We start from the raw sequence: 27,929 nt of genomic DNA, 5'->3' as shown, positions 1-27,929 counted from the left end.
AAAAAAATTTTGTTTTGGAATTTGATGAAATTCGGTAGATGGGGTAATTTTGATGTAAAAAGTATAAAAATCAGTTTAATTTAATGATTGGACTTATAGAAAGTATCACGGACAAAAAAGTTTCCCACCATCCATAAAATTGTGAAGAAAAGGGAGGATAAGTGAGGCCTATAACGTGATAGTCTTTGTTTTGAAAGGAGAATATCTGCTAGTATTATATATCTATAGATGAAAGTACAGATAAATCAAAGCAAAGCTAAGCCCGCTCGGTCTAGAAGCATACAATTTCAAACACAATTCCTTAAATCACGTAGGTGAGCATTAAGAAAAGATTTTTGGAAATTCATTGTCTAAGGATGATTTTATAGGCAAATATAGATCAAAGTTTGCTATGTATTGTCATGTTACTAAGGTTTTTTAACGTCATGTTGTTTACAATATTTACAAAAAATAAACCTAATTTAGTTATTCATCTTACAAGCGGTATGGTAGGAATGCTTATTCATCAACTGAAAATCATAAACTTTACTTTATCGTTGTACGAAACAAAGGTTATAAAGCTTTATACTATTTGTAATAAACTGAGAATTTTACATAAAGCTCACAGTGTTAATATGTAATATTCAATTGTATGCCTGAAATATTTTTAATAATAAAATGCACCATAAATAAAAGTCAATCATCGCGGGTGTTCGCTTCTCTCTAGGGACTTGTAAAACACATATTTGAATTTTCCTCACAACTTTTCTAAAAAACAAAAAAAAAATCTAAATAAAAAAACTAGCTTTTAACAAGAGTTGGTCTACAAAGTTTTATTGTGATGGGAATATTTGTACGTGTTTTAATGTACTGATAAAGTGCTTACAAGAATTTAAAAAACCCATTTTGATTTCTACTTAAGACATAACTCAGGGTTAGACAATAAAATATCTAAAAATTACTATTTATGATACTTACAGCACTCTTGTCTCAGAAAAACCCACTTTCAATACGTCTTTACCCAGTTATAATTCCCAGAGGAAGTTCATGTAACGGGACCGATTTTAAAATTCTCCAGTTTTACATTATTCCGCGGTTTCAATGCCGTAATATCCGAATCAAACCCCTTTAATGTGATGTCTGTGTGTGTGTGTGGACGTATGTGTTCTTATGTGCATATGTTCATTCGGATTCTTTCGCCTCGATTGTCTTGCGAACCAGTTATGACATTCACACGTGACTGAGCTTATTCGACGCATAATCGCGTATTTAAGAACTGTAAGACTTCTCAGCAGAAATCAACAGAATCTGAAAAGTGGATAAAACACATCATTTATCTATGGAGATAATGATCGTTCCAGCATAAGCTGCAGTACATGTTCGAAAAATAATCTATGAAGGCTAACAAAACCTTTTTTTAATGCTTTTTTTAATGCGACTAACGTCCCCCTCTGGGACGTTAGTCGTGTGGACTACAGGGGTCGCACATACGCTACTTCAGTACCACACCGACTATATACTGCCAATGTATTTGGAAACAATTTCAAGAAATATTATTAATGTCAAATTTCTCAAGAAATTGTCTCCTGTTTCAATACTTTTCCTAACCCTGTAAAATAAGCGATACTAAAACAATGTATTAATTTTTTATTGATCATAATTATTGTATTGATTATAAATTACAAATTATAATTTGAGTTTGTTTTTTTTAGACCAATTAAAAAACAATACAAATCGTTGAAACGATCAACGAATATTAAGAAACATTTGTAGTCTTTACAGTCAGTGTAAGACTGTATGTTACTTTGAAAACTGCACAATATATTGATGACAATTGATCGATATCTTTAACTACATATTGATCGAATGATATTTTATCATGTTCGATGATTTACAATTGTTTTCAGTAGTTTTTTTTTTATATATTGTTATTGAAGTCAATGATTATTATTATTGATTGACATTTTGATAAATTTTATTATATAATAAACTATAATAGTCGTCTCCCGTTAAAATGATTTTGTTTATAATTTTTTATTTAGAATTCTTTTTAACCCCCCGAAAAAAAGGGGTGGTATAAGTTTGACCGCTATGTGTGTGTGTCTGTGTGTTTGTCTGTCTGTGGCATCGTAGAGCCTAAACGGATGAACTGATTTTAATTTTTTTGGTAATTTAATGGAGAGTGTTCTTAGCTATGTTTCAAGTGCGAGTTTTTTGGGTACATGCTCGAAAAAATTTAAAAATTGGCGATGATCTTCAAAATCAATTCAGGTTGGAAAAGTCATGACATATAATTTTAACATATAAATAATTACTATGGAAATGAATGGTCAAATAAACCTGGCTCAATTCATTTCGAAAAATGAAATGTTAAAATAATTAGGTAATTCAAAAGAACAAAATCAACTGAAATATTTCAATTTTAATTAAAATATTTCCAAAAATTGGTCCCAAAAAATGATAGCTCTATAAGTATCCTTTTCATCTAATCTGATGTCCTCATCTGATCTCATCTGATGGCGTGAAGTTGTTAAGATAAATGAGGATATCTTGATAAAGAACTACAGAAATATTTGCTAAAAAATGAGTACCAATTATTTGGCTGCTTTCAATTATATTTTATAAAATTGTGTAAAAATCATGCATTAAATATAATTTTTAATGCCAATGAAAAAAATTCACTAAAAACCAATCATAAATAATATTTTTGAGCAATTCTTGCGATAAAAATTTTAAAATGCAGGTGGTTAAGCTTGTACATCCTCCCAAAAAAGACAATAAAAATAATTTTGAATCACAAATCAATACCTTTGTGGTACAGGGAGGAGCACTGTAGAAGAAGAAGGTAAATTAACACAAAAATATCGGACTTGTTGTAAACCCGTACTCAATAACGACACACAAGTTTCAAATTGTTCGAGGTTTCAAGTTAAGCTTAACAATAACCATAATTGTTATAGACAGCTCTCAAAATTTGTGTTTTTATTTCAAAGAATAAGTATATCAACAATGCTTCAAATTTTCTTTAGAATACCATACGCAACGTAAAACAACATTTGGTATGTAGTCTCTATGGTAGTTGCGATTTATGACGTCACGACGTACTATTTTTTTCTCTTTCTATTTGTACATTTGAATTCTTCATATTTTTGTAGTCTTTGATGTTATTCAAAAATTGATTTCACACGAAATTTTGGCTAATCGAACGTCGATTGAGGCAATAAAAGAATGTTAGGTCAAATAAATAATTTAACGGAATATTTTTCGACATTTTGATTTCTTCATAATGTTCGCTTAAAAATATTGATGGTACACCCGGTATTTTAAAAATGATTAATTGAAAATCATTCATTCAAAAAAGAAGAAACATTGATTCGCGATATAAAATTCAACTAACTTTATCTACACATACACAGAAGCCAGCCATCCAGCAGCCACAACAAGCCAAGTCAAGCCAGCCAGCATACACGCATAATAATATAAAATGACAAGTTGCCTTTATAACTAACTTTTAAAACTAAACTTTTATCTTGATTTAAAATTAAAATTTATAATCTTATATAACAACATAATGCCAATATAAACATATAAAAGTATTATAAAGTCTGGTTTTTAACATTAATTTTTCACATTTTATGTGAGTTAATTAGTAATTAAATTATTAATATTTAAAAAAAAAAATATTTATATTATAATTTATTAGGTATCGGATATAGCCATTTTCATTTAAAGTAGATAGTTCTGTGTAAAAAAAAAAGTATTCTACCCACAGGGTAAAAATTATCGAGTTTGCTGTAATTCGAACATAATTCGTGTAATATTCTAATTTTTAACCGACTTTAAACAAAAAAGGAGGAGGTTATCAATTCGACTGTTTGTCTCAGAACTTTCGACTGGGTGAACCGATTTTGATGGTTTTTTATCTACTTGAAAGCTGGTGATTCCCGTGTGGTCCCATTTCATTTTGGTCTAGTTCTGACAGAGGCACCCATGAGAAATGAAAGTCTTAAATTTGCATTAAGTATGCACGACAAGAGGACGAATAACTCAGTATCACGCCAACCGATTTCGATGATTCTTTTGTTAGTGACATATTAATTAGTGTACTTCAGATTCACTAAAAATCACAAAATAAAAAAACTTTTAACAAAAAGAAGACCGACTTCAAAAGAAAAACTTTTCCAAAACAAATATATATGCACTAAAAAGTAAAAAAATAACCATAATATAATGTAGTTAAAATTATTGTTATTTTTTTACTTTTAAGTGCATATTAATTTGTTTTGGAAAATTTTTCCTTCTGAAGTTGTTTTTCTTTTTGTTAAAAGTTTTTTTTATCAGTGCTCACGTTTTTATATCCAGGAAAAAAATTATATCTGAAATTGCTCTACATTTGATGTCACAAAAGTATTTTATTATATATTCAATTATAAATATTTCTTAAATTGTACTTAAAAACACTCCTTAATTATCACTTTTAACAGAGGCCATCCACATTATTATTTTTTAATCTAAATAATTTATTTTCTTTTGAGAATGTGGTATAATGTGTTAATATGGCAAAAGCGATTAAAAATTTCATGTATAAGAGATTTTAACTTGTTGAAATAAAAGGAACACAAAATTTTACTAAAAATATGTGTGATATAGTGAAAACCAACCTTGAAAAAAAATTATCATTGATCCACATTTGATGATTTTAAAACAAGATAATTAAATCAAATTAATAAAAACAAAAAAGCTACTTCATATTTTTATTTGAAATTTGATACAACAAAAATAAAAAACACACATAAATAAAAAATGGTTGAGTGGTATATATTGGTTTCATTCAATATTTTTTATTTAATTTCCGGTCCGTTAACAACACAAATAATTCTCCTAAATAGAAGTAAGTAGTAGAGCTATTGACTTTACCAACAACTATAGAAAAAGAATATTATTTATTATTGCTTACATATTCAATATAATTAGGAAGCCATAAGACTATTGCTTGGCTATTTTTTGTGTGTTCAATAATATATGAACTTATGGAATTATACATATATTTTTTATTTAATTAAAACAAATATGGAATCATCAACAAAATACAAAATTATACTTTAATTTGTTTAGTTTGCTTGAAAGAATCACATCTACTTTCATGTGGGTATATATATTTTTGATAAAAATATCTGTGCAACCATGCATATATATAATATGCAAGGTATACTAAGTTTAGTCCCAAGTTTGTAACGCTTTAAAATATTGATGCTACGCAAAAAATTTTGGTAAAGGTGTTCATGGAAATCACCTAATTAGCCCATTTCTGGTTGTCCGCCCGTTCGTCCGTCTGTGGACACGATAACTCAAAAACGAAAACATATACCTAGCTAAAATTTATACAGCGTACTCAAAACGTAAAAAGTGAGGTCGAGTACGTAACTGAGCAACATAGGACAATTGGGTCCGTAGGACCCATCTTGTAAAGAGATAGAACAAAAGTTTAAGTGTAAAAAATGTTTCTTATCAAAAAATAAACAACTTTTGTTTGAAACATTTTTTTTGTACACATCATTGTATGTATTATAAGGGAGTATCAGTTAGGTATGTGTGACATGTATGTATGTGTAATGTGATCGAGTAATCAACACTGTCTATGCATGGTATTTCAACAATTAACTCAGTCAATTGTTTGTTTTCACTTTTTTTTTTCTTTTGCTGAGCTTAATCAGTATCTTAAAAAGTATCTTAATCAGTAGCTCAGTTATCGAATCAGTATCTTAAAAAATGACCCATCACTCTGTGTGGCTATGCAAAGTTTCAAATCGATATTCCAATCAATAACAAAAATATGAGGGTGTGTTCAACTTAAATGCGACTCACTGTATAATAATCTATTTAAAAACAAATTTGATCCCTGTTTGGCCATTAATTCATGTCCGTATAAAAAACGTGTCCGTGTAGTAAATTTTCATCCTCCCTAAAAATGAACCGATACATATTGTTTCGTTTCTTTATTTTTCATTCCGTGTTCGAAATATAAAAATGTTAACTTTAAAAAAAAAATCACCTGTAAAATAATTTTGGAATACAAGCACTAAAATTTGAATGGAATTATGGAAGTAATCTATAATAAATATTCAAAACAGTGTACCGGCGATCAATCAGCGTGCACTCATGCTTATATGATACTTTAGCAAGGTAGAATGAAGCAAGAAGGTTGTAATGTGTTTCAATAGTTAAGTATATCAGTTATCTCTTTTTTTTTTTTTGTTAAAATAATCTCTTTAAAATAATTATAAATTTTTTTATTTCATATTATCCGATTATCGAGTTTATACGATGATACTATTATGATTAAATTTGATTTTTATATACCGACACAAGTTCAAATATTTAACGATTTTATATTATATTATCCAATAAATATTCATTTCAATCAGTTTTTATATTTACTGCTTATAAAGTTCAAAAATTTAGTTCCTTTTATATTTGGTAAAATCAAAATATCTTTACTGTTTGAAAGAATACTTGAACCTTTCCAAAAAAATAAATTTTAATATAAGCTTTAGAGAAAATATTTTAGGGTAAAAAGCTATTAAAATAAAAAATTTGTCCTAAACACATATTCAATGTAATAAGAACCGACAATTTGCGTGAAGTCCGTTAATCATACACTTTAATTGGGCCTGGTACACTTCCGAGATCAAGTTTAATGTTTAAAAATATGACCGAAGTACCAGATTACGTTTACAATATATAAAAAAGGATTCAAAGAAGGTTTTGGGCTGCTAAATGTATAAACCCTTTAAAAGGTGTGGCCTATTATGTAGCTAAAAATTCGTCTGTTTATATATATTTAGTATTAGTCTAGTTATAATTATTTAGGGGAATATGTCACTCAACGTGAAACGTTTCATTACCAGTCACATAGCTAGTAATAGGCTTTGAAATTGAATAAACAAGTGCAATCATATCTTGTAAAGACAAAGCCATAAATCTTTTAACTAAAATAAATTTTTTTAGATTTAATAAAATCAATTTTAATATAATCAATAAAATAATAAATAATTTATTTTTAAAACAATTAACTCGCTATAAGCTTCGAGTAAAAATAATACAGAGTGATTAAAAAAAAAACAAAACATTTTAAAAATTTTGAACATTTCTATTCTTATTCGAATAACGTTAATTTATATTTCAAACTATACAAGAAAAAAAAATCTATCAAACTCTATATTAGAAATCATTTTAAGTCGAATTCCTTTTTGTTTTGTGTTTTATAATATACCTTTGATCTCAAAGAAACAGTTTTTCGCGATTTTCTCATGGAATTTGAGTTTATGTTGCAAAAAATTCGTGCAAAAGTTTTCGAATTTATTATCAAGAACTTTCCTATTGAACATTTTCCGCTATGAGGTCATTTTTCGAAAAAAAAAAAAATTCAACCCCTAAAAAGAACCGCCCGCCATTTCATAATTTTCAAGGATATCGAGTTCAATAGTTTTTTACTATGTTACTTACACTCCAAATTCACATTTCCACCTAGTCGCTACCTGTTAATAATTTATTAATTTAGGACGAAAAAAAAATCTTAATTACACTACATTAAAATAACAAGTCACAGTTGCTCTTTCTAGAGTCAAATTCGATCGGGAACACCGTATTCGGCTGCGGAACAAACAAAATTAAATTAAGAAACAATTTCTGTTAAAAACTGATTATTTTTTCTGATTCAGACTTATTTGGAGCACTATGTATTTGTAATAATATATTTGTAATCACTCTATGTATAGTTTTATGTAGGTTTATAGATAGCATATTAAAGTAAAGAATATTTATCAAGATTTATTTAAGATAGATACTCAATTATGTCGTTATTAAAGCGTGATATTTTTAAAATAATATTATGAACGTGTTATGAATCAGCAAATACAACATACCACATATTAATACTTACATACATCCATCCATACATAAGAGACGCGACTTTGATATGTAGTGAAATGAAAAATATACTTTTATAATATGTTGTAATATACTTTACAAGGGAGAGTTGATAGTACAAACTTATACAGCAGTTGATTGTACATACATACACCAAAAAAACTAACTTATTACTTGCCATATATCTTGTTGTTTTGAATCGATAAATATATTCATGAAAAAAAATATGTATTTTATGTGTAAAAGATACGTGTGTCTATTAAGAATGTATGTTTGTTAAACGATAAATGTTATGAAATCATGTCTATGAATATAGAAAAGCACATCAAATCGATACGAACGAAAAACAAAACTGTTACATCTTAAAAATTGACAAAATTATCGTAGAACTCGTCAAAAGTACTGTCCCAAAGTTAATCTTCGCATTTCATGGTAATTTGCCGTTTTTTTTCCTTTTTAAACACATGTCTAAGTACTCATTAGTTTTTAAGACGAATATAATGATATCTTAACTATCGAAATCCATCGAATCGTTTAAAAGATATCAGGTAATTAAAAAATTTACAAACAAATAACGCGAAAAATTGAACCACTCCTTGACAGTCGGGTAAAAAAAGTCAAAACTTGCTTAAACAAAAGTACGATGGTGGAAGAGCAAGGAAGACATATAATTATTAATAAAATGTCGTACATCACTGCCCTAAGAAGTTCAAATGTGATGGTTGACTATCAGACGCCTCAAAGAAGTGGAAATATTGTTTATTAATGAAATTCCAGTTGATTTGTTGAACTTGGAAAAAAACCCGAATAAAAGTACTAGTATCTATAATAGATTAATAGAGACAACTTCTATTGTGATATTTTAAGGAGATATGCAAGGATTGGATAATAGTAGGGATTTCAATACATCCCAGTACAATACGGGTTACGGGGTACGGATTACAATACGATCTAGCCAACGTTCAAAGTTGGCTGAAAAATGATGAATCATATAGGTTATCCTTTTCAATTGGATATTTCTATATCAAAAAATCTAGAGAGTGTGATAAAAAAATTATCGAAAATATTTAGACAATCTTTTAGTTTATACTAATACCATAAAAATATAAGGATGACGATGATGTGAAAACAAAATTTTAATTTTATTATGAGTTCATCGAAGGTCCATCATTTGAACGACTATGGCTAGAGTATTGACGATTGAAGAACGATATCTATATTATCAAATTTATTCACTTGCACACAATATTTTAAATATTTTTGTAGTTGCGTGGTATTGTAAAGCCAAAAATAACTCATTATTAAACCAGTACTGTGTAATAAACCAAAACTTTTTTACAATACTGTAGGCTTACAAATAAAAACACATAATTATTTTGATGTAAGTTACTATACCTGTTTCTATAATTGGCTAGGTTTAGATTTTGGACGCTAAGAAGGAAGGATTTCAAATAAAAATTAAATTTTGTTACAAAGATTTTCTATAAAATGTTTTAATACCTCATTATGAAAATTGTGTAATGGAATTTAATTATTGTGAATCGTGATTGAAGTTGAAAATAAAATTAATAAACTACTTGATTGCTTCTTATAATAAAAATTAATTAAGTTATAAATGTAAATTATATTTTATATACGTATATAAGTGAACTACTAAAAGCAGTTATTACCTACAGTTGGTAATTAATTAATTACAAATACAAATAATTTTGTTATTTATTTCCGTATTCCATTTAAAGTGAATACGGTTTATACTACTTGTCAGTATTGTATATGCAATGTAATGAATTAATAAAGGATAGCTACATAGTATGAAATATTTAATAAACAAAGATAAATAATATTATAATATTTTATACTTACATTGATTTTAAAAGGGCATTATTATCATATTAATAATACAAGATTCAATTAAACAGTCAGCAAGCAACTGTTTTCGTCTTACAAATTTAAATTATTTGTTTTTAAAGTATGTAAATTATTTTACGGAAAATGCAGTTTATACTAAATAACAAATTTCCTTCAAGGGATTTTTTTTTGGTGCTGTTTACTTGAATTTATTTGTTATACATAGATTAAAATAAATTTGGCAAAGAAAATTAATTCAACCGGGAAAATGATTATTCTATTTGATTCGAATTTTTTTTTATTATACATTTCCGACAAGAATAAAAAATTAAACAAGTAAAAACAAACAATTAACTGAGTTAATTGTTGAAATATCCTGTATGAAAGTATTGAATACCAGATCTTGTATTATAATTTCGAAAATTTTCGAAAGTATTTTCTAGAATTTTTTTTTCATTTTTCGAAAATATTTCACAAGGCCACTATTTGAAGCTACTTGCAAATTTGAAATTCAAAGACCCAATTGACCTACGTTCTGAGCACCGCGTGAAAATTTAAGGTTGATATCTCGTTTTTAGTTATCTTGTTGAAAGACGGACAGACAGGCAACCAAAAATGGACTAAATAGGTGATTTTACGAACACCTATACCAAAATTTTGTTCCTGACATCAATATTTTTAGGCGTTACAAACTTGGGACTAAACTTAATATACTTTAATATATATTACAAATATACGGAGTAAAAAAAGTTTGTAAAATATAATTTAACCCAAATTTACTGTCATTTAGGAACAAATTTTGCTTTTCTTTCTTCTTTTGTAACATTTTCATCTCTAATGTTTTCTGTTTGTTTATTTTAGCTGCTACATCACCAACAATTTCATCAGCAGCCGCTGTAGTAACGTCAGCATCGGTAGGAAATGCTGCGGCATCTGTTGTAAATTCTAGTGGTATACCGCCACCAGCTTTACGTGAATTATACGCTGCAGCAGCAGCAGGAGGTCCTGGGCATCCGTTAGCAAATTTAGTTTCCCAACAACGACTGTTAGAATTATCACGATTTGGATTTCGACATTATGATTTAGCGCAACATATGTTAACTCAACAAGGTGCTGTTTCAAAACTTTTAGGTAAGTAAATCTATCTATAATATAAAAATGAATCGCTGAATGTGTTGCTAAGCGCAAGTCTGGATAGCAGCTGAACCGATTTCGCTAATCTTTTTTTATAATATTCCTTGAAGTACGAGAATGGACTTAGGGAGAGAAAAATTTAAAAAATTGCCTGAAAAAGTCTAAAAACAACTCTATTCTATATTTCTCTCCAATTTTAAAAGAATACTAAATAGTTTTCTATGAATACTTGCTGTTGAAGCATATTTCCAAAAATTATTTTCTGGAGTAGGTACTCTCTTGTAACTTTTGTGATACTTGGTATATTTATCAGATGATTAATAATTTTATACAAATATTGAAACAGGTCTTACTGTATACTTTTGACATTGATACAAAGAAAAATAATAAGTAAACTTTACAGTACACAAACATCAAGTCTAATTATAAAATTAATGCGCGGTAATGTTTAAATTGGTTAAAAATATTAAATCAAAGTATTAAATATACATACGCAGGCACACAGACATGTACAGACGGACAGACGGTTATCCAAGATAGACTTAAAGAAGTGAGTAATATTATTTTTTGATAGTCAAAGTCATTTATTTATTCCAATGAACAAACTGCTGTCGGGTGAATTTTTAAATATTTAAAAAAAAAATCACCCATGGGGAAAATTTCAAGTTAAAAAAGTGGTTTGACAGACCAATCAGCTACTGAAAATATTCAAAAAAATAAAATCTTATAATATGATGTACTTCTTTATTCTATACTCCACGTATGTTAAAAAAAAATCATGGGTTTGCATGTCATAAACGTTCAAAGATTGTAATCTTTTTTTGAATATGTGTATTCAGTGTTGTTCATCAGAGAAGAGTCCAGTATTTAGTATCCGAGAGGAACATTTATCGAATACACACACACAAGACGAATAATACAAAATATTATGAGATTATGTTCACTGTTTTATATTATCTACGAGTATGTTCAAGCAAAGTATAACTGTCAATACTCTTATTGATTACAATAAGATCAAACAAGGATTGCAACTTATAAATGTTATCTATTGATTGTTTTTTTAAGAATTTGAACTTTTTTTTCCTTGGCAAAAAGAAAACTTGTCAACAGTTTCATCAATCCGATTTTATAACTTCCTTATTTGTTAATTTTTTTATACACCTTATAGGATACAAATGTGCTTGCTAGCAAATATAAATAGGTTCCGCTAGAAACCCTATTTTACTCTATGCACCGAGCCATTTTCCTCCTAGTTACTCCACTAAATGCAATCGAAAATTTGGTGTTTATATTTGAGTCAATTTCCTCAGTTGATAGTACTCTAAAGAGTGGTATGCCAAAAATAGATGGCTTAACGCAAAAATAATATGAACTTTACTGCTTTTTCGATGTTTCAACAAATTGATTCAACAGTTAGGAATCTAGTATTTAATATCTGGTTTTTTCTTAAACATTATGAATTACTCCTTCCCAAATAAGTTATTTTCTTTGACCTACTCCAATGCGTTTTTTGCGCTATTAGTGGCAACTACTATTTTGATTTCTCTGGCAAGGTCTATTCAATCTGCTTAATTTTATCTTCAGTTCGTCACTCATTCTTGTCTTCACAAACTTTCAACCTTAATTTCATATACAACAGTATTATAAATTTATGCATTGATTGCTCGAAAAAAAATTTAATAAAAATTTATGAAGAATATAATTTTTTTATTTAAAAGTTGCGTTCTGGAATGTTTTTAATAAGATTTTGAAAACAAGAAAAAAGATCTGAATTTTATATCCACAAAAAGCCATTGAATTGATTTAAAAGTTAGACTATTTAAGCTGCTTATAAATATAAATATATATTTTTTTTAAATAAAAACAACTACAATTAATTTAATGTTTTTTTTTAATATTTAAATTGTTTGCTGCCTCTCTTGTTTCAATTTAAAATATTATTATATACATTTTAAAATTTGTAATTAGTTTTGTTTAATCGATTCGTGTCATGATTTGAAGTTAGTTAGGTATTTAATAAGATCTGTGTGTTTTTTGTTCTTTAAGGTGGCTAGGGCAGTCAAATAAATTAAAAATTCATGCGTGATGATCTTTATAAATGTTTTTCTAATATACAAATCACAGAAAGAAGAAAATGTTACAGTTAATTTTATAAGACCTTAGTTGTTCAAAATTTGTTGATATATACATCACCATAATTTCTAATGAATTCAAACCAATCCAAATGTGAACACTTCCGAAATGTTTAGCAATTGTCTTCCGAGTGTTATTTTAGTAATTTTTTTTTTCAAGTAATAATTCTCTTTAAGCAATATTGTAATTGTATTACACTAACAACCTTAAGAAGAATTTTTTTTTGTTCTTTAAATAATAATCAATTTTTTGTTGGGTCCACAGCAAGGTATCTACATAAACACACACTAAGTCTCCGCATTTAATTGTGGAATATTATATGAACACGAACACCTCGGTTACTATTTGAAAAAATATACCTACATACATCCATTATTTTAATAATTACTTTTTTAAACATAGTTAATTGAAATTATCAAATAGAAGTGAACAGAGATTATTAACTTAAATTTGAACGTACAAAGGTTGTTGACAAAAAGAGCTAGATAAATTCAATACTTCGAATATGATTACGATTACCTTATTTTGTTTGTGACCAAGACAAAAGAAAGTGAGAATCCTGTTAATTAAGGATTCCCTTCCCACCCCAGTAGGTATAGGGAGGTTATTGTATTGAATCCAAAAAAATGTATATACGAAAGTACTAACATATCCATACGTTAAATGTTTTACTGGCCCGTGGACTAAGAAAGCTCATCTTAATTTTATCACTGGATGCTCTTTTGGCTTATCTGAAGAGCTTGTTTGAGGGATTATTTGTAGAGGAATATAAAAAAACTAAATGGAATCGAACTTTCTAGATCGATCAAGTTGCCACAAGTTTTTTTAAATTATCTTTTAAAGTTTTCGAATTCTACATAAAAAGGTAAGAGATCATCGAGAAGTGTCGCGAGCACCAGATATAAAAAAACGTTTGAAGAAATTTTTCCAAAATTCCTCCATCAGTACAAAAGTAATAGTTTCATTTCCTTCAATTTCCTGAAATTCTATATTTATAGACAAAAAATAATTGAATGATTAAAAAAAAAAATGATTGAACAAAATTACATTTATTTTTCTCGTAATTAATTATCAAAGAAAAATTTAACATAAAACAAGTGAAAACAAACAATTGACTGAGTTAATTGTTGAAATACCATGCATAGTCAGTGTTTCTTTATCACATTACACATACAAACATGTGACACATACATAACTGATAATCAAGTATAGTACATATTATAAAATTTCCGCCCAATTGGCGCCCTCACGGGTAAACAATGATGTTTACGAAAAAATGTTTCAAACAAAAGTTGTTTAATTTCTGATAAGGAAAATTTTTTTAATTTAAACGTTAGTTCTATCTCTAACCGTTTACAAGATAGGTCCTACGGACCCAAGACCCAATTGACTTATGATGCTCATTTACGAACTTGACCTCACTTTTTACGTCATGAGTACGCTGTAAAAATTTCAGCTCGATATCTTTTTTTGTTTTTGAGTTATCGTGTCCACAGACGAACGGACGGACGGACGGACAACCGGAAATGGGCTAATTAGGTGATTTTAGGAACACCTATGATAAAATTTTTTTCCTAGCATCATTATTTTTAAGCGTTACAAACTTGGGACTAAACTGAAAATACTATGTATATTTCATATATACATGGTATAATTACGTAAATTTGGCCTTACCAAACTAAAAAACAACATATACCCTTGAACAAATCAAAATTATAATTTCAATTGACTGAATTCATTGTTTTATATGATACACACAAACTGCTTCCTTTTATACTGTGATTATTATACATAATTAAAATGATTATTAAAATTAAACAAAATTATTAAAAAATGAATAAAAATTATAATAATATTATTATTATTATTATTATTAAAAATAATATAATGGCTGCCTCAATCCTCACCATAATAAATAAATACAAATAATTTTAATGTTATTTAACTATTTGAGAGAGAGAATATAAATATTTTTATTTTAAAAAACGTAAGCATAGCTACTTCGTGACTGAATTACTTTAATTATAGGTTTTGATTTCTTTATAATACCACTTCTGGAAGATATCACATACTTTTTAGCTTCTTTTAGCTCATATTCACGAGATGTATATTTAAACGTTATATCTATTTTAATATTATTATTATTATTATTAATTTTTATAATTTTTTTTTCTATATCAATTATTATGAATTGGAATTATTTATTTCAACTAAAGGCCATCACAAAAAAAAATTAAATAAATTAAGATCATTATTTACAGACAAATAATCAATCATTAATTACAAGGGTCATGAGTACAAGATGTACCAAAATTGTGAGTTATTAGTAGTTTCTAGTCTACATAGAATAATTCCACTTGTGTTCTTAACGAGATTATCAAGAAAAACCTTTCAACTTGACTGATTAAGACTGAAGATAAATACAGAAAGTAAACAATTTGGGAATAAATTTATTTGAAGTAAACTAAATTTTATCTCAATTAATTATAATCGAATAAAGTCGAGCACTCTCTAAATCCTACAAAACTGACTTTTAGCTCTAAACTGGCTCTTTAAACATATAAGAACTTGAACTAATTAACTAATCAAAAATAGCACGATAGATTTATGCGATAGATTATCTTGTATAGTTTTTGGAGTGCTGAATTCGAATTTGGCTTTCGAATTTTTCTAATACATAAGGTTATCAAAATCCTAATAGATATAGTTCTGAAAACGGCATCGAAAAAAAAAATTTTATCCCGATTTTCTCGAATTTTTTAAAGGAGTACCCCTTAAAAAAATTGCAAAAAATCGAAAAATTTTTTTAACTCCAATTTCGATAAAACCCAGTGTATAAGGTAATTTTGACCCAAAAAATACAAAAATCGGGTGCATTTGTTGACAGGTCGAATAGTTTTTGAGATACGGACTAAAATCGATCCAAATATTGCGATATCTCAAGAACTCTGTATCCAATCATTAAATTAACCTGATTTTTATACTTTTTTGATCAAAATTACCCCATCCACTTAGTTTCATCAAATTCCAAAACAAAAATTTTTTTCCCGATTTTCTCTATTTTTTTAAAGGGGTACGATAAGGATCATATAATCTCGTCAGATACAATTTTTTCTATCTAATACTTCCCCCTTGTAAATTATTGATAATTAGCTACATATAGTATAATCACTATTAAAAAATTATGAATAATATGCAGACTGGTTAAATAATTACCTACTTCAGATTAATTTGTTCTCAATACCACACACATAACGCTCAATGCTCATGCATGCTCATGCTTACGCATACATACACTATACTTGTAAAATTAAATATAAAGTTGTAAAAATTCCATAATAAACGTGTTTGTACACTGAAGAAGGATTGTCATAATAATTTCAGTCGTCATTGTTGCATGTTTTTTAAAATTAAATTTTTTCTGTTTAGTTTATAAAAATTAACCCTCCAGCAACTAATATTTTATTATACAAAAGATCAAAAAGGGCATTCTTTAATAATTTTCGTAGCATCATACATCGTCCGTCATGCAATGTGTATAAAAAATAAAAATAAAATTCCCATCACTTCAGTCTTTGATCATCATAGGGATGTAATTGATATATTTTTAAAACGACAGGGTTTTTACCTAATGGCTACATGATTATCTGTCTTGGTGTTAATTTTTTTATGCTACCTAAAATATTACTAAAATATTTTTTATTGCAGTTGGCCTCAAAATTTAGATGTTATTGAAATTTACATCTACCTAAGTGTCGGAATCAGAAATTTGCCAATTAATCGTAAAGGACATACCATAATCAAACCAGATCATTGTTGGACAGGCTTTAGAATAAAAATTTCGAAATTTTCAAAAATTCTGATTCGTGATTAGAAGTTTACCTTCGAATAAGAATCGTTTATACATATATATAGTAAATACATATACATTTACAATTTAATTGACTTCTTTACCAAAGTGTTTATTGAAATAATCGTTACTTAAACATCAAAGAATGTTATAAGTATTTTCTGACTTCAGTTCTTGTATCGTGACATAAACGGATAAAAACAGATAACATGACGTGTATATAGATAATTATAAGGATGAATTTATCTATCATGTATGGCCCCCGTCTCTAATGCAAATATCTACATTTATATTTTCATATAAAACTTGATGACAACAAAACTCTTTTAACCTATAACGATTTTCTAATCATTTTCTGTGTACTTTTTTCGATAATAAAATTGTCAAATATTTGATTGATCGATACTCTACTTTCTAATAAGTAACATTTCAATTTGATCGTTCTCATTCGTGATATGTAAACTTTTTTTTAATATTAATTATAATTGGTTCGTCTTAAAACGTATTCATTTTCATATTAGAATATTAAAAACTTAAAGGAATCCCTGCCGTAAAATCATGTCTGATCCATTCGTTTGTGCACCGTAGCTTCTAAATGGATGAACCGATTTTGATTTTGCTTACCTGGAAGATAATTTGATCGAGAGTGTTCTTGGCTATATATTTCAAAAAAATGTGCTTACCCTGTTTTCTAGTTCTTGAAACATAGCTCGGAAGAAAATCTCTTCATTCATTTAGGTGGTACGATGCCACAGATAGATACACAAAACACAAAAAATAACATACACAAAAAACGTTAAACTTATAAAACTGAAAAAATGGACGTTCTTTTTTGGACCGAATGAAACTACAATTATTGAGTATTTTATATAATTGCTTTTTTCGAATTTAAACGATATGTAATCGCTCACAGAATATGAAGACATACCGGGTGTTATTTCCTGATTGAGTTAAACCAAATTCAACAGAAATTTGACACAGTACGCAAAATGTGTAATGGCTGTTCAGCTTCGAGGGAGCGTTTTCGGGCATATGTTCTTAGTACCAAAATGTTTTAAGCCATCCGCGTTTATTCAGATAAACTTGGCAAATATATACGAAGCTTTGCACAATACGCAACAACGATAAACGCCAAGTTATGTATTAATATTTGTATATAGCGTCGAAAAAAGGCAGTAGTTGCAACATATAAGTGCGAGCTGTCAAATTGCAATAGTTTTTGTTTGAGAGTCACTGGCAAAACCAAACTTGTATGACAACAATAATAATTATATTTAAGTAATAAAAAAATTATTCAAAGGCAAGCATTATTTGTTGGAAAAAAAAACAGGGCAATCGACCGATTCGTGTGATGTCGAGTTGTTAGTTAATGATGCCACACAATTATAGGAAGCAAACATCTTTTGTATGATATTTATTTGACATAATATTCACTTTATTAAATAAGTATACAATTTTCTTGAGTGTCCGACGTGTATATGCAAAATGATTTCAAAAACAGAAGCCACAATCGAAAGCTACTTAAATAGGTGAAAAGTACAAACGTGTTTCATCTCTCCCGAAAGAAAAGATATTGTGAATCGTATCCACTACCAGTTTAAAAATAGCATAAGCAAGAAAAAAATAGCAGAACAGTTCCAAAGTATTCCTCTTAAATACTTTGTTCAAAGATAGATAAATATATGTAGAAAAGGTGCCTATAAGAATAGTTAATGCGAGCCACGATCAATCCGTACATATTATAAATATGAAAGTATGCTTGTTTGTTTGTTTTTTGTCACGCTTTCAGGGAAAAACTACTGAATGTATTTGAGTGAACCTACACAATAATATAAAACATAACAAGAACATATGAGCTATAATTTATAAAATTGTTTTGCTGCATCATCTATGGACATCATTCTAATTTAAAAACTAAACATTTCTACAAACATAATGAACGAGATACAATTTATGGTCATCTATTCAACCAGAGTTTGCTGGTATATTACATGCATTATGACTATTTTACATTTTAAAAAAAAATTACATATTTGTACATATTTCTGTGTAAATCAATCCCTATCCCTATTTCGAATGATATGGCAGAATAATGATAAGCGAGAGCAAGGGAGGTGAAGGTTATAACGCGGTGGTATTTACTCACATTTATCAGTTAATGGCTATATAACCGTGGTAGTTTGCTATAAGATGGCGTTATTGTCTATTCGCACACCTCGTGGATTACTATTGATTTTTCAACGGCTTATCCGCATCATACTTAATATAAAGGCAAACAAAGTTGACCAACAAAATTAAATTAATTTCAATAAACAATACATATGGAACTACATAAAAAGTAAATTATATTCATTGTTCAAGATAACCTTTTATAAAATGAAAACCGCATATTAAATATTCATCATATTATATCGAATATAAAACGGTTTAAGTTAATATGAGGACGACACATATTAAAAATACAGTCATATATCAAAAAAATAAACTTAAAGCACTAAAAAGTAATAATAATAATGGGGTTAAACCTCCGTTTTTCTGAAATATACGCCTAAAACAAAGCCCACCCACATCATTATTTGTTAATCTTTATTTATTAAACAAAATTCATTTATACAGTTACATTTATGACGTGGGTGGAGTCGGTAACATCGTTCTTGAACTACTACTGCTGCCTGGATTCGAACCCACAACCTAAGTCTAAGTAGACAAACGGTTAAAGTATATCGTTTTTAGACCGCACGGCTATTTAGGCATTGAACTCATCATTGAAAAGTATTCTTGACTGATTGAAGGGAATTTTTTTTTTCGAAACAAAATTTTATTTTGTTCGGAGGATTTTGGATTTTAATACTTCTTGTACTATGTCTTCCGGAAAATTCTTAGAATCTGGTTGAGTGTTTGAACTTGTCCTTCTTAGAATTATATATCTGCGAATAGCCAAATAAGGTTTAGGTCTCAAAAACAATGTAAATCAAATTTTTCAGAAGTATTAAATTGAGACATTTACCAAGTATGCCAGTAATTTACAGTATAAAAACGCCCTTAGTTTAAATTTAAAATATTGAAACCTTTATTTTAATTGTCTTTTTTAGAAGTTTATTGCCTTGAGCTTTTGATAGAATATGCATCAATTTTTTTCCCTAGATTTTATACATTTCCGCACCAATTTATTGTTTATATTCCAAAATTCTAAACCTTATAATTTTTGAAATACTTTGTACATCGCACTCAGATATTTAATAACAATTCATATAAGATATATACATAATCTAAATAATATGACTAAGCTAATATTTAAGCTACTGTTAAGCTACTGAATATTAAAAAATAAAACTAACCTTATATATATTACAGTTCAAAAATAGATATATTTTTAATGACGAAATAATATTTAGGAGAAAAATTAAAATTATAATTAAAATTTTCAAAAGCAACAATTTGATTTAATTAAAATACCGATTATTAAAAATAATTACTGCTAAAAGGAATATTAAAAAAAATAAATTCAAGTAGCTTAAGAGGTATTTAACATTAGTTAACATAAGTTGAGTCTGGTGTATATATAGTAAATATTACCTAATTTATTTATTAATATATATATTGTTTAACATTTTATGTTATTAAAAATTGTAATTAATTTAAATATTTTTTTATGAACAAATAATAATGAAGTATGTGCATTAAATAAATAGAGTTTTTATTTATATTATATAGAGTGTTTCAGTTAAACTGTTCTTGTTTCACACTGAATCGGACCATTAAATTTTTGATTTATGGCACTAAAATTAATTTTCTGGATGTATGTTAAAAGAAATGATTTAAAAACAACACAAGTAAACAAGTTTTTTCTTTGAGTAGACCACATTTTTCAATCCTTTCTATGCCAAATTTGTACGGATTTGTTAATGATGGCTTTCATTAATCATTTACAATTTTTTTTTTACATTTGCAATTCATTTGACTTTCATAGTTACGTTTAATAATTCACCGAAAGGCAAGAAGAATGACAAAATTTGCTTATCTAAATGGGGTCACAGTCGTATAATGAATATTGATTAATATATCAAAAGACACTGACTTTTTTTTTAAATTTTTAAAAGCTTCCCTGCATAAATTTATTAACACATAGATGATATATGCGAACATTCTGAGACACTCTATATAGATTTTATTTGGAATAAGTACTCATTCATTTGAATTCTTGAATTATTAAAAAAAATGAATAATTAATGATTTTATTAATTACTTATCATTTATTAAAAAAATATAACATTTTTAAATTTTATTTTAATCCAGTTGATAAGTGAGTATGTTTAATGAATAATCAATATTTAAATTACTATTCAAAGATACTTACAGTAATTAATTAAATAGATTAATTAATGTTACTGATCAAGAACGAATTTAAATATGTTTTTTATAACATGTTCGGTTACTTTTTCTTGCACAAAAAATTATTATTTTTTCCATTTTTAGTGCTGACAACGTCGTATCATCTCAGATACAAACAGATTTTTTGAAATAATATATTTTCGAAACTTACAAAGCTCAAATCTCAATTTAATGTCTATTTGAAAATCATTTGTGGAGATCATCTTATGATAGCCGAGGTAATCAATACTTCTTATGTGTAGTGATATCGGATTTTAGTTCAAATCAAATCAATTTCATTTATTTCCAATTCTTTGTGAAAAAGAAACGAGCAATTAAGTAAACCAGTAAATAAATGTTGAAAATAGCTATGCAAGTATTATGTAAATATTTAAGCTGTAAGCATACATAAATTACTACTATGGAAATATAATTTACAAGAAATAATCACTGATTTGTGAATTTTATAGAATTTACATGCATTTTCTAATTAAAAATGACAAAAAATTTCTTGAATAGAAAAAAAATAATCAAAGTATGTTGATTTAAATGATAGCTATTATACGTTTTATTGACAATAAATATACAGATGCATATAAAATATAATTAAATGCTTGTATAAAATGTAAGCATGACAGAGCATTAATAATGTTAATTATAATCCATCAGTAGTTAATCAGTCTGTCGAACATTAATGTAAGGTAGAGTGGTGCAGGAGAGTACACTTTCGTAATTTTATGTTGGTATGAAAAAATTTTCGGAATTATTAACAAGTACCAGTATCCGAAATGCGTACTCTTGCACAATCAGTGAACTTACTTTAAATTATCTCTGTTAGTTTTAACATTTGATAACTTTCACATCTCAATTTTTTTAAATCATAAATTTTTGACAAAAAATAATAATTGATAATTATGAAAATATTCTCAAAATTTATGGCAAGCTGATTCGATTGAAAAAGTTTTAGTTTCCTGGGTAAGTTACATGTCGGTTTTTGGTGTCGTTTTTCTTCAAGCAAATTTTTTGGTTTTACTTCCCAATCAGGAAACGAATTAGTACAATAACATGTGATAAGGAATATTGTTCCAAAAATGGTTTCGTTTGCAAGAAAGATTGTAAAAATCTTTTATATTTTATCAAAAGAGTTAAAAAGAGTTTTTTTAATGTACCTTTAGAGTATTGACAACTAACATATACTTGTCTACACCGGGTACCACTTTACTATATTTATATTATTAATTGAAAATATACTTTTGTGGAAAACAAAAAATAAATTATATACTACAAATATTAAAATGTATATAATACATGAACAGAATATGATTTGTCCTTGTCAAAATTTTAATAATTATGTCAATTATCACAGAAACGCATTTATTTATTTATTTTGTTTAAAATAAAATAAACATAATTAATTTCGTTGAAATTATATTTTTATATTTTGGTCTGTAAAACACTTTTAAACTTTATTTCTTTAATATTTAAAACTAGTTTTCAATTACGATTACGACTTACAATTTCAATTTTGTTTCGTTTAATTCAAGTGGGAATTCATAATATAAATATACATTCCTAAAAATATTTAATGGCAGTAACAGACAATCTTAAAAAAGAAATTTCCGATTGAAAATTGTTCAGCAATTATGGCAGTATTTTGTAAAAAAGATAACATACATCGCCAATTTTGTATCTAAATTTATGAAATTATAAATAACAAAATTCAAATATTGATTCTTATTCGGGCACATTTTACATACATCGAGGTTTACGTCCACTTTATTGATTCTACAAAATACTCTTTAAGACTTCCAAAAATGGAATAACATAGATTAGAATATCAAGTATCTTCAGGTCAAATCTTCAAAAAAATAAAAACAGAATACTTGCTATAATTTATTGAAATTGAAATGCCGTCGGACACATTAACCGATTCCTACTGACTATTTCTATATCAACTATAAACAAAACAATATCATTATTTTAATGATTACGTCATAATTAATAAGTACTTATTAAAATTTATTTTATTTAACTGTTCGAATGTTTTTGAATTCAAAGATCTCTCATATTGATTTCAATATATTGTATATGTTATAAGATAATGACATAGGATTTACAACTGTGGAAATATCCTATTAGTTAGTAGGCATTTATTACTATTGATTATTATCAAATTAAATTGCCTTAAGTTTTGTTAGCAATTAGCATAATTTTATTTAAAATATTGGGTGAATATACCCGTCTTCATATTTGTCATTGGTAGATGTGCAACCATAAACTTATTTACTAAACTTAAATTTTTAGGATTATTCTACAAAAATTACTTCTTTATTGTAGCCTATCGCTTCAATTTTAACACGCTTTTATTAGCTTGGTATGTATCTACGTATCTATCATAGATAACGGAACCTTTGAATTTGATTTTAACACACTTTACAACGTGAGAATTAGCGAATAATTAAAAAATCTTTGATGGTGGAAGCGCAGATAACATTACACAATATTAATAAATAATAATTAAAAAGAAGAAAATAAATAATAGTTTAAAAAGCTAAAAAAACTATAGAACTAGCTGAACTTCAAAGTTAAAGCTTCTTTTTTTATGACTTAAAAAGAAAAAATTATTCTAGGTAATAATAAATAGCACGTAAAAAATTCCGTGAACGCTTACATTCCGCCGTCTGGTAAATAAGCTCTTCAGCCGATGTGGAGCATTTTCTCATATAGGACATATATATGGCAGATCGGCCATTTTCGATATAGAAGAGAAAGGGGAAATAAACTAAGTAAAAATTGAAAAAAAAAATTCTGTTCCTTACCAAATAAGCACCCTAATGATCGGACAAACGTTACATAATGCTAGTAGACATATCCCAATTTCTTTAAGACGAATATCAATCTGACCATGCTACTAATTTTCGGGCGGTTGGAAGGAGGGAGAGTAGGAAATTTCGACCAGCAGCACTCAGTTAATTTCCTTCATCCCCTCTATCTCAAAAATGGTCGATCTGTCGAATATATGTCTTATGAGAGAAACTGCTTCATATCGACTAAGGAGGTTATGCGGCAGAAAGTTGGGATTCATGGAGTTTTTTACGTCTCAGATCCTAGAATAAATAGAATGATTATAAAAAAATGATTTAATCGTTAAAAATTAAATTCTAATTTGTTCTAGCAGCTTAGACTAACTGATTTTTGTGACATATCGTTTCGCCATATACTACTACTTTTGGTTCATATTCCAAAAATGATGCAATTATAGGTATCCGAAGATTAGCGATCTAAATTTATCGAAAATATTTATGAAAATAAGTAGTTTGCTTCAACTATGAATGAAATCATTTTTCTTGACTTCAATTTACGTATTTCGAAATTGATTAATAGTTATTGACATATAAAATTATAGATCCAACGAATAAAATTACTATTTAAAAAAAAATTTATTAAAATTTATTACTGTAAACAGATTGTTACTACAAAAGCGATTTATTATAAAATAAAATAAAAAGGGGTGGTAACATATTTATAATGTTTTGTTTATAATATAATTAAGTGTTAATTTATGTACCCAATTGCTCTAACACTTTTCGTTTTCGAAAGATAACACACAAACACTTTTAACATAACAATTATTTTATTTTTTACCCATCGCATTTTTTTATAATATCAAATTAGCTGCAAGGATTTTTTTTTTTTAATTTTATCTGTAAAAATATATCTGGTAATATTTAATATATTTAATTGATGCTTGAATTTATCTGTCTGTTAAAATCTGAGAATTTTTATTAGTTACGCAATCCGTGTATGTATCTTCTTAGTAGATATAGTCATTTACTGTCGCAGTTTTTCGATATATTTATGCAAATTAATGTTGTATTCATTTGTATTATTTGAGCGTTTAATTTTACAACCAATATCAAAAATGTTCGGCAATGATCATCTTTGATCCAATTAAAATAGTATCTTTTGAAGTTTTACGTTCAATTAACGAAATTGGTGTCCATACTCCTATCAAGTTAAGTGAAATTTCATATGATTTTCAGTTTTGGGTACAGCAATGCCACCTATGCCAATTTTTTATTTGTATCTTGTAGAAAAATTTTCATATGGGCAGAAAACAAAGTAAACTTCAACGATTTTCCACGTTTCTTCCAGAATTTTTATGCAAAAATTTTAAGAGAGTAAAAATAGCTCGAATAAAAGTTGTTAAGTATAAAATTTCCAACTGATCTGTGTATTTTGATTGCTCATCGATCAAGAGTGTTGCTTACTAAAACAAAAACTTGCGTTACCTGAAAATAGGTTAAACAAAATTTTGTCATGACTTGATTTCTTCATACTTTTAATGATGATTTTGTGACAATTTTACCCAAAACTCGAATGTTCCTGTCGCCAAATGATAAGTCATGTACTGATTATGAGATTTGAAATAACACATAAAAATAAAACTAAGCGAATCTAATTTAGGTACATATGCGAGCGCATATGTTTGGAAAAGATGACACATATACACGCTCACACATTAGCATCTACGCCAAGAGATTCATTTTCTTGTCGGTAACCTCTACACTAATGCATTTTGTTGGGTCAAAATTTGAAAAGGAACTGGTGGACTACCTTTATATTTTTCGGGAGCGCTACATTTATGAATTTCGCTTCGACACGAAAGAAGTAGTATTCTTCTTTCTCTACAAGTATTTTTTTCAGAAAATAATAAATCGATATATTTTTAAAACAATTTAATTCAATTGACATATACTCATGTTTCTACGCTTATTACACAAAATTTCAAAGTACAAAAAAGAATAATAGCCCCCACTGAAATAAAACGCACATAATTTAAATATTTCTGCTACTTTCTGGCAACAATCTAAACATCTGTTTTTATTATCATTGTATTCTACGCACATCTGCAAAAATTAAAAAGTAAAATCATTATTATAAAAGTAACAAAACAAAAAGACACACAGAGCTTTTTTTTAAATAAACTTGTTGTCTTGAATACATAGATCGTGAGCTCATAATGGAGCGAAATTTCCTCAAAAAAACCTTTTGAAGGTTTGGAGGTTTGTTGGATTATAAATTAATTCGAAATTTTAGTTGCGGCTCAATATTCGAATTTTTAAGTTGTTTGGCTATTTTTCTGTTTTTGTCGAATATGTTAAAAGTTTTTCAACGTATCTCGTAGTAATTTCTTTCTAATTGTAAATATGGCAAACTAAAAAGTTGCTTATGATTTCGATACTCGAGCATCATAGTTAATAATAAGACGGAAGACGGGTACTTCAAGTAGGTTTCTAGCACCTAGAAAGAGTCTTCTGTGCTCTCCTTGAGAACGTAATGCCACCCGAAGACGAGGAGTCTTCGGCTAGGAGGCGCTAATAAATCAGACGAAACTAAAGGATTCTGTCAATGCCAGATGCCACACAGAAAGCCCACAGATTCTCCGTCGGGATGCAAATAACATGTATGGAGGCTTCGTTATCCTCCATACAGGCTCTACAAGTGGGATCATTAGCGATCCCCATTTTGTGAAGGTGACAGTTCAATCGACAGTGTCCTGTCAAGAGTCCCTCCGCCCTTCTCAACTGTGCTATAGAAAGTTTCAAGCGAGCACAGTGGAATGGCCTAGCTGTAGTTATACAAAGCTTGGCCTGTCGCATGTCCAGCGCAAAGTCCCAGTAATCAAGATGGGCCTTTCATAGTTAAAAATTCGTCTTTCTTTCTTACCAAACTGACCTTTACACTATCCTCATAGAGGCAGTAAGAAAGAATCATGAAAATTTCGCTTTAGCATGTGCTCACGGTCTAACACTGACAATCACTCGCACACACATTCATGCATACACACTTTATTCTGTTCGCAACATAATATATAACATGAAGTCTATAACATAAAACATAATATGTTGTCCGATGTCTTGACAATGTTATAAATTAAACATTTATAAATAAATAAATAAATAAGAGATGTTTGTTTATTTGTGTGTTTGTTTGTTTGTTGTCTGTTTAGATATGTTTTTGTATGAAGTGCTTAATGTTAGTTTTGAATTCATTTATGTCTTATTTCATTGCATTGACAATAATAATGCAATTTGATGGGGCTAGAAGTTGATCGATTATATTTAATAAAAATTAAGAATACAAATTGGATAAAAAATGTTTAACGAAAACTAAAATTTTAGATCAAACAACCTTACACTTAATAAAGGAATAATACAGATACAGTGGTGATCTTGTGCTTTTAACTTTTCTATCGCAAACTAAGCGATTATTTTTGTTGGAAATAGCAGTATTTTCTTGCGAATTTTTAGAGCTTATTTGCTTTCTAAAAGATGGATATTTAGTAACGGTGAAACCTTTTCTCATATATGTTATTCAGCTTGCCACTATAACCTTACCACCATTTAATTCAATCGCCAGGGATGAAAACTTTGGTACTAACTAAAGGCATTCACTTCTGAGGCTAATCAATATCTGATATTTATATAAAACAAGGAATTTGGGGGCTCTACATTCAAGGTTTACAAAAACTGCCTTACATAATTTTCAGAAAGATATACTTGAGTAGGTTTTAAGAATAATAATAATCTTCGTGTAAATAATTCATTTCCGTTGTTGGTAAAGATACAATCTCGTTAAAATGATTGGTGCGACAATATTAGTTGGTGAAAGTTATTTCCAG

General features: G+C 27.9%; 1 protein-coding gene across 1 annotated transcript in view; it reads left to right on the top strand.

The window, feature by feature from the left end:
- LOC123292159 (paired box protein Pax-6-like) overlaps positions 1-27,929 on the top strand; it is a 50,856-nt gene that overhangs the window by 9,190 nt on the left and 13,737 nt on the right. The window contains exon 2 of the mRNA XM_044872718.1: positions 10,618-10,887. Within this exon, the coding sequence (XP_044728653.1) occupies positions 10,618-10,887 (270 nt within the window). The remainder of the gene's footprint in view (positions 1-10,617; positions 10,888-27,929) is intronic.

The sequence above is a fragment of the Chrysoperla carnea genome, chromosome 2 (genome assembly GCF_905475395.1).
Source record: "Chrysoperla carnea chromosome 2, inChrCarn1.1, whole genome shotgun sequence".
Lineage (NCBI taxonomy): Eukaryota > Metazoa > Arthropoda > Insecta > Neuroptera > Chrysopidae > Chrysoperla > Chrysoperla carnea.
Note: the sequence above shows the minus strand (reverse complement) of the source record. Positions and strands in the feature narration are given on the sequence as shown.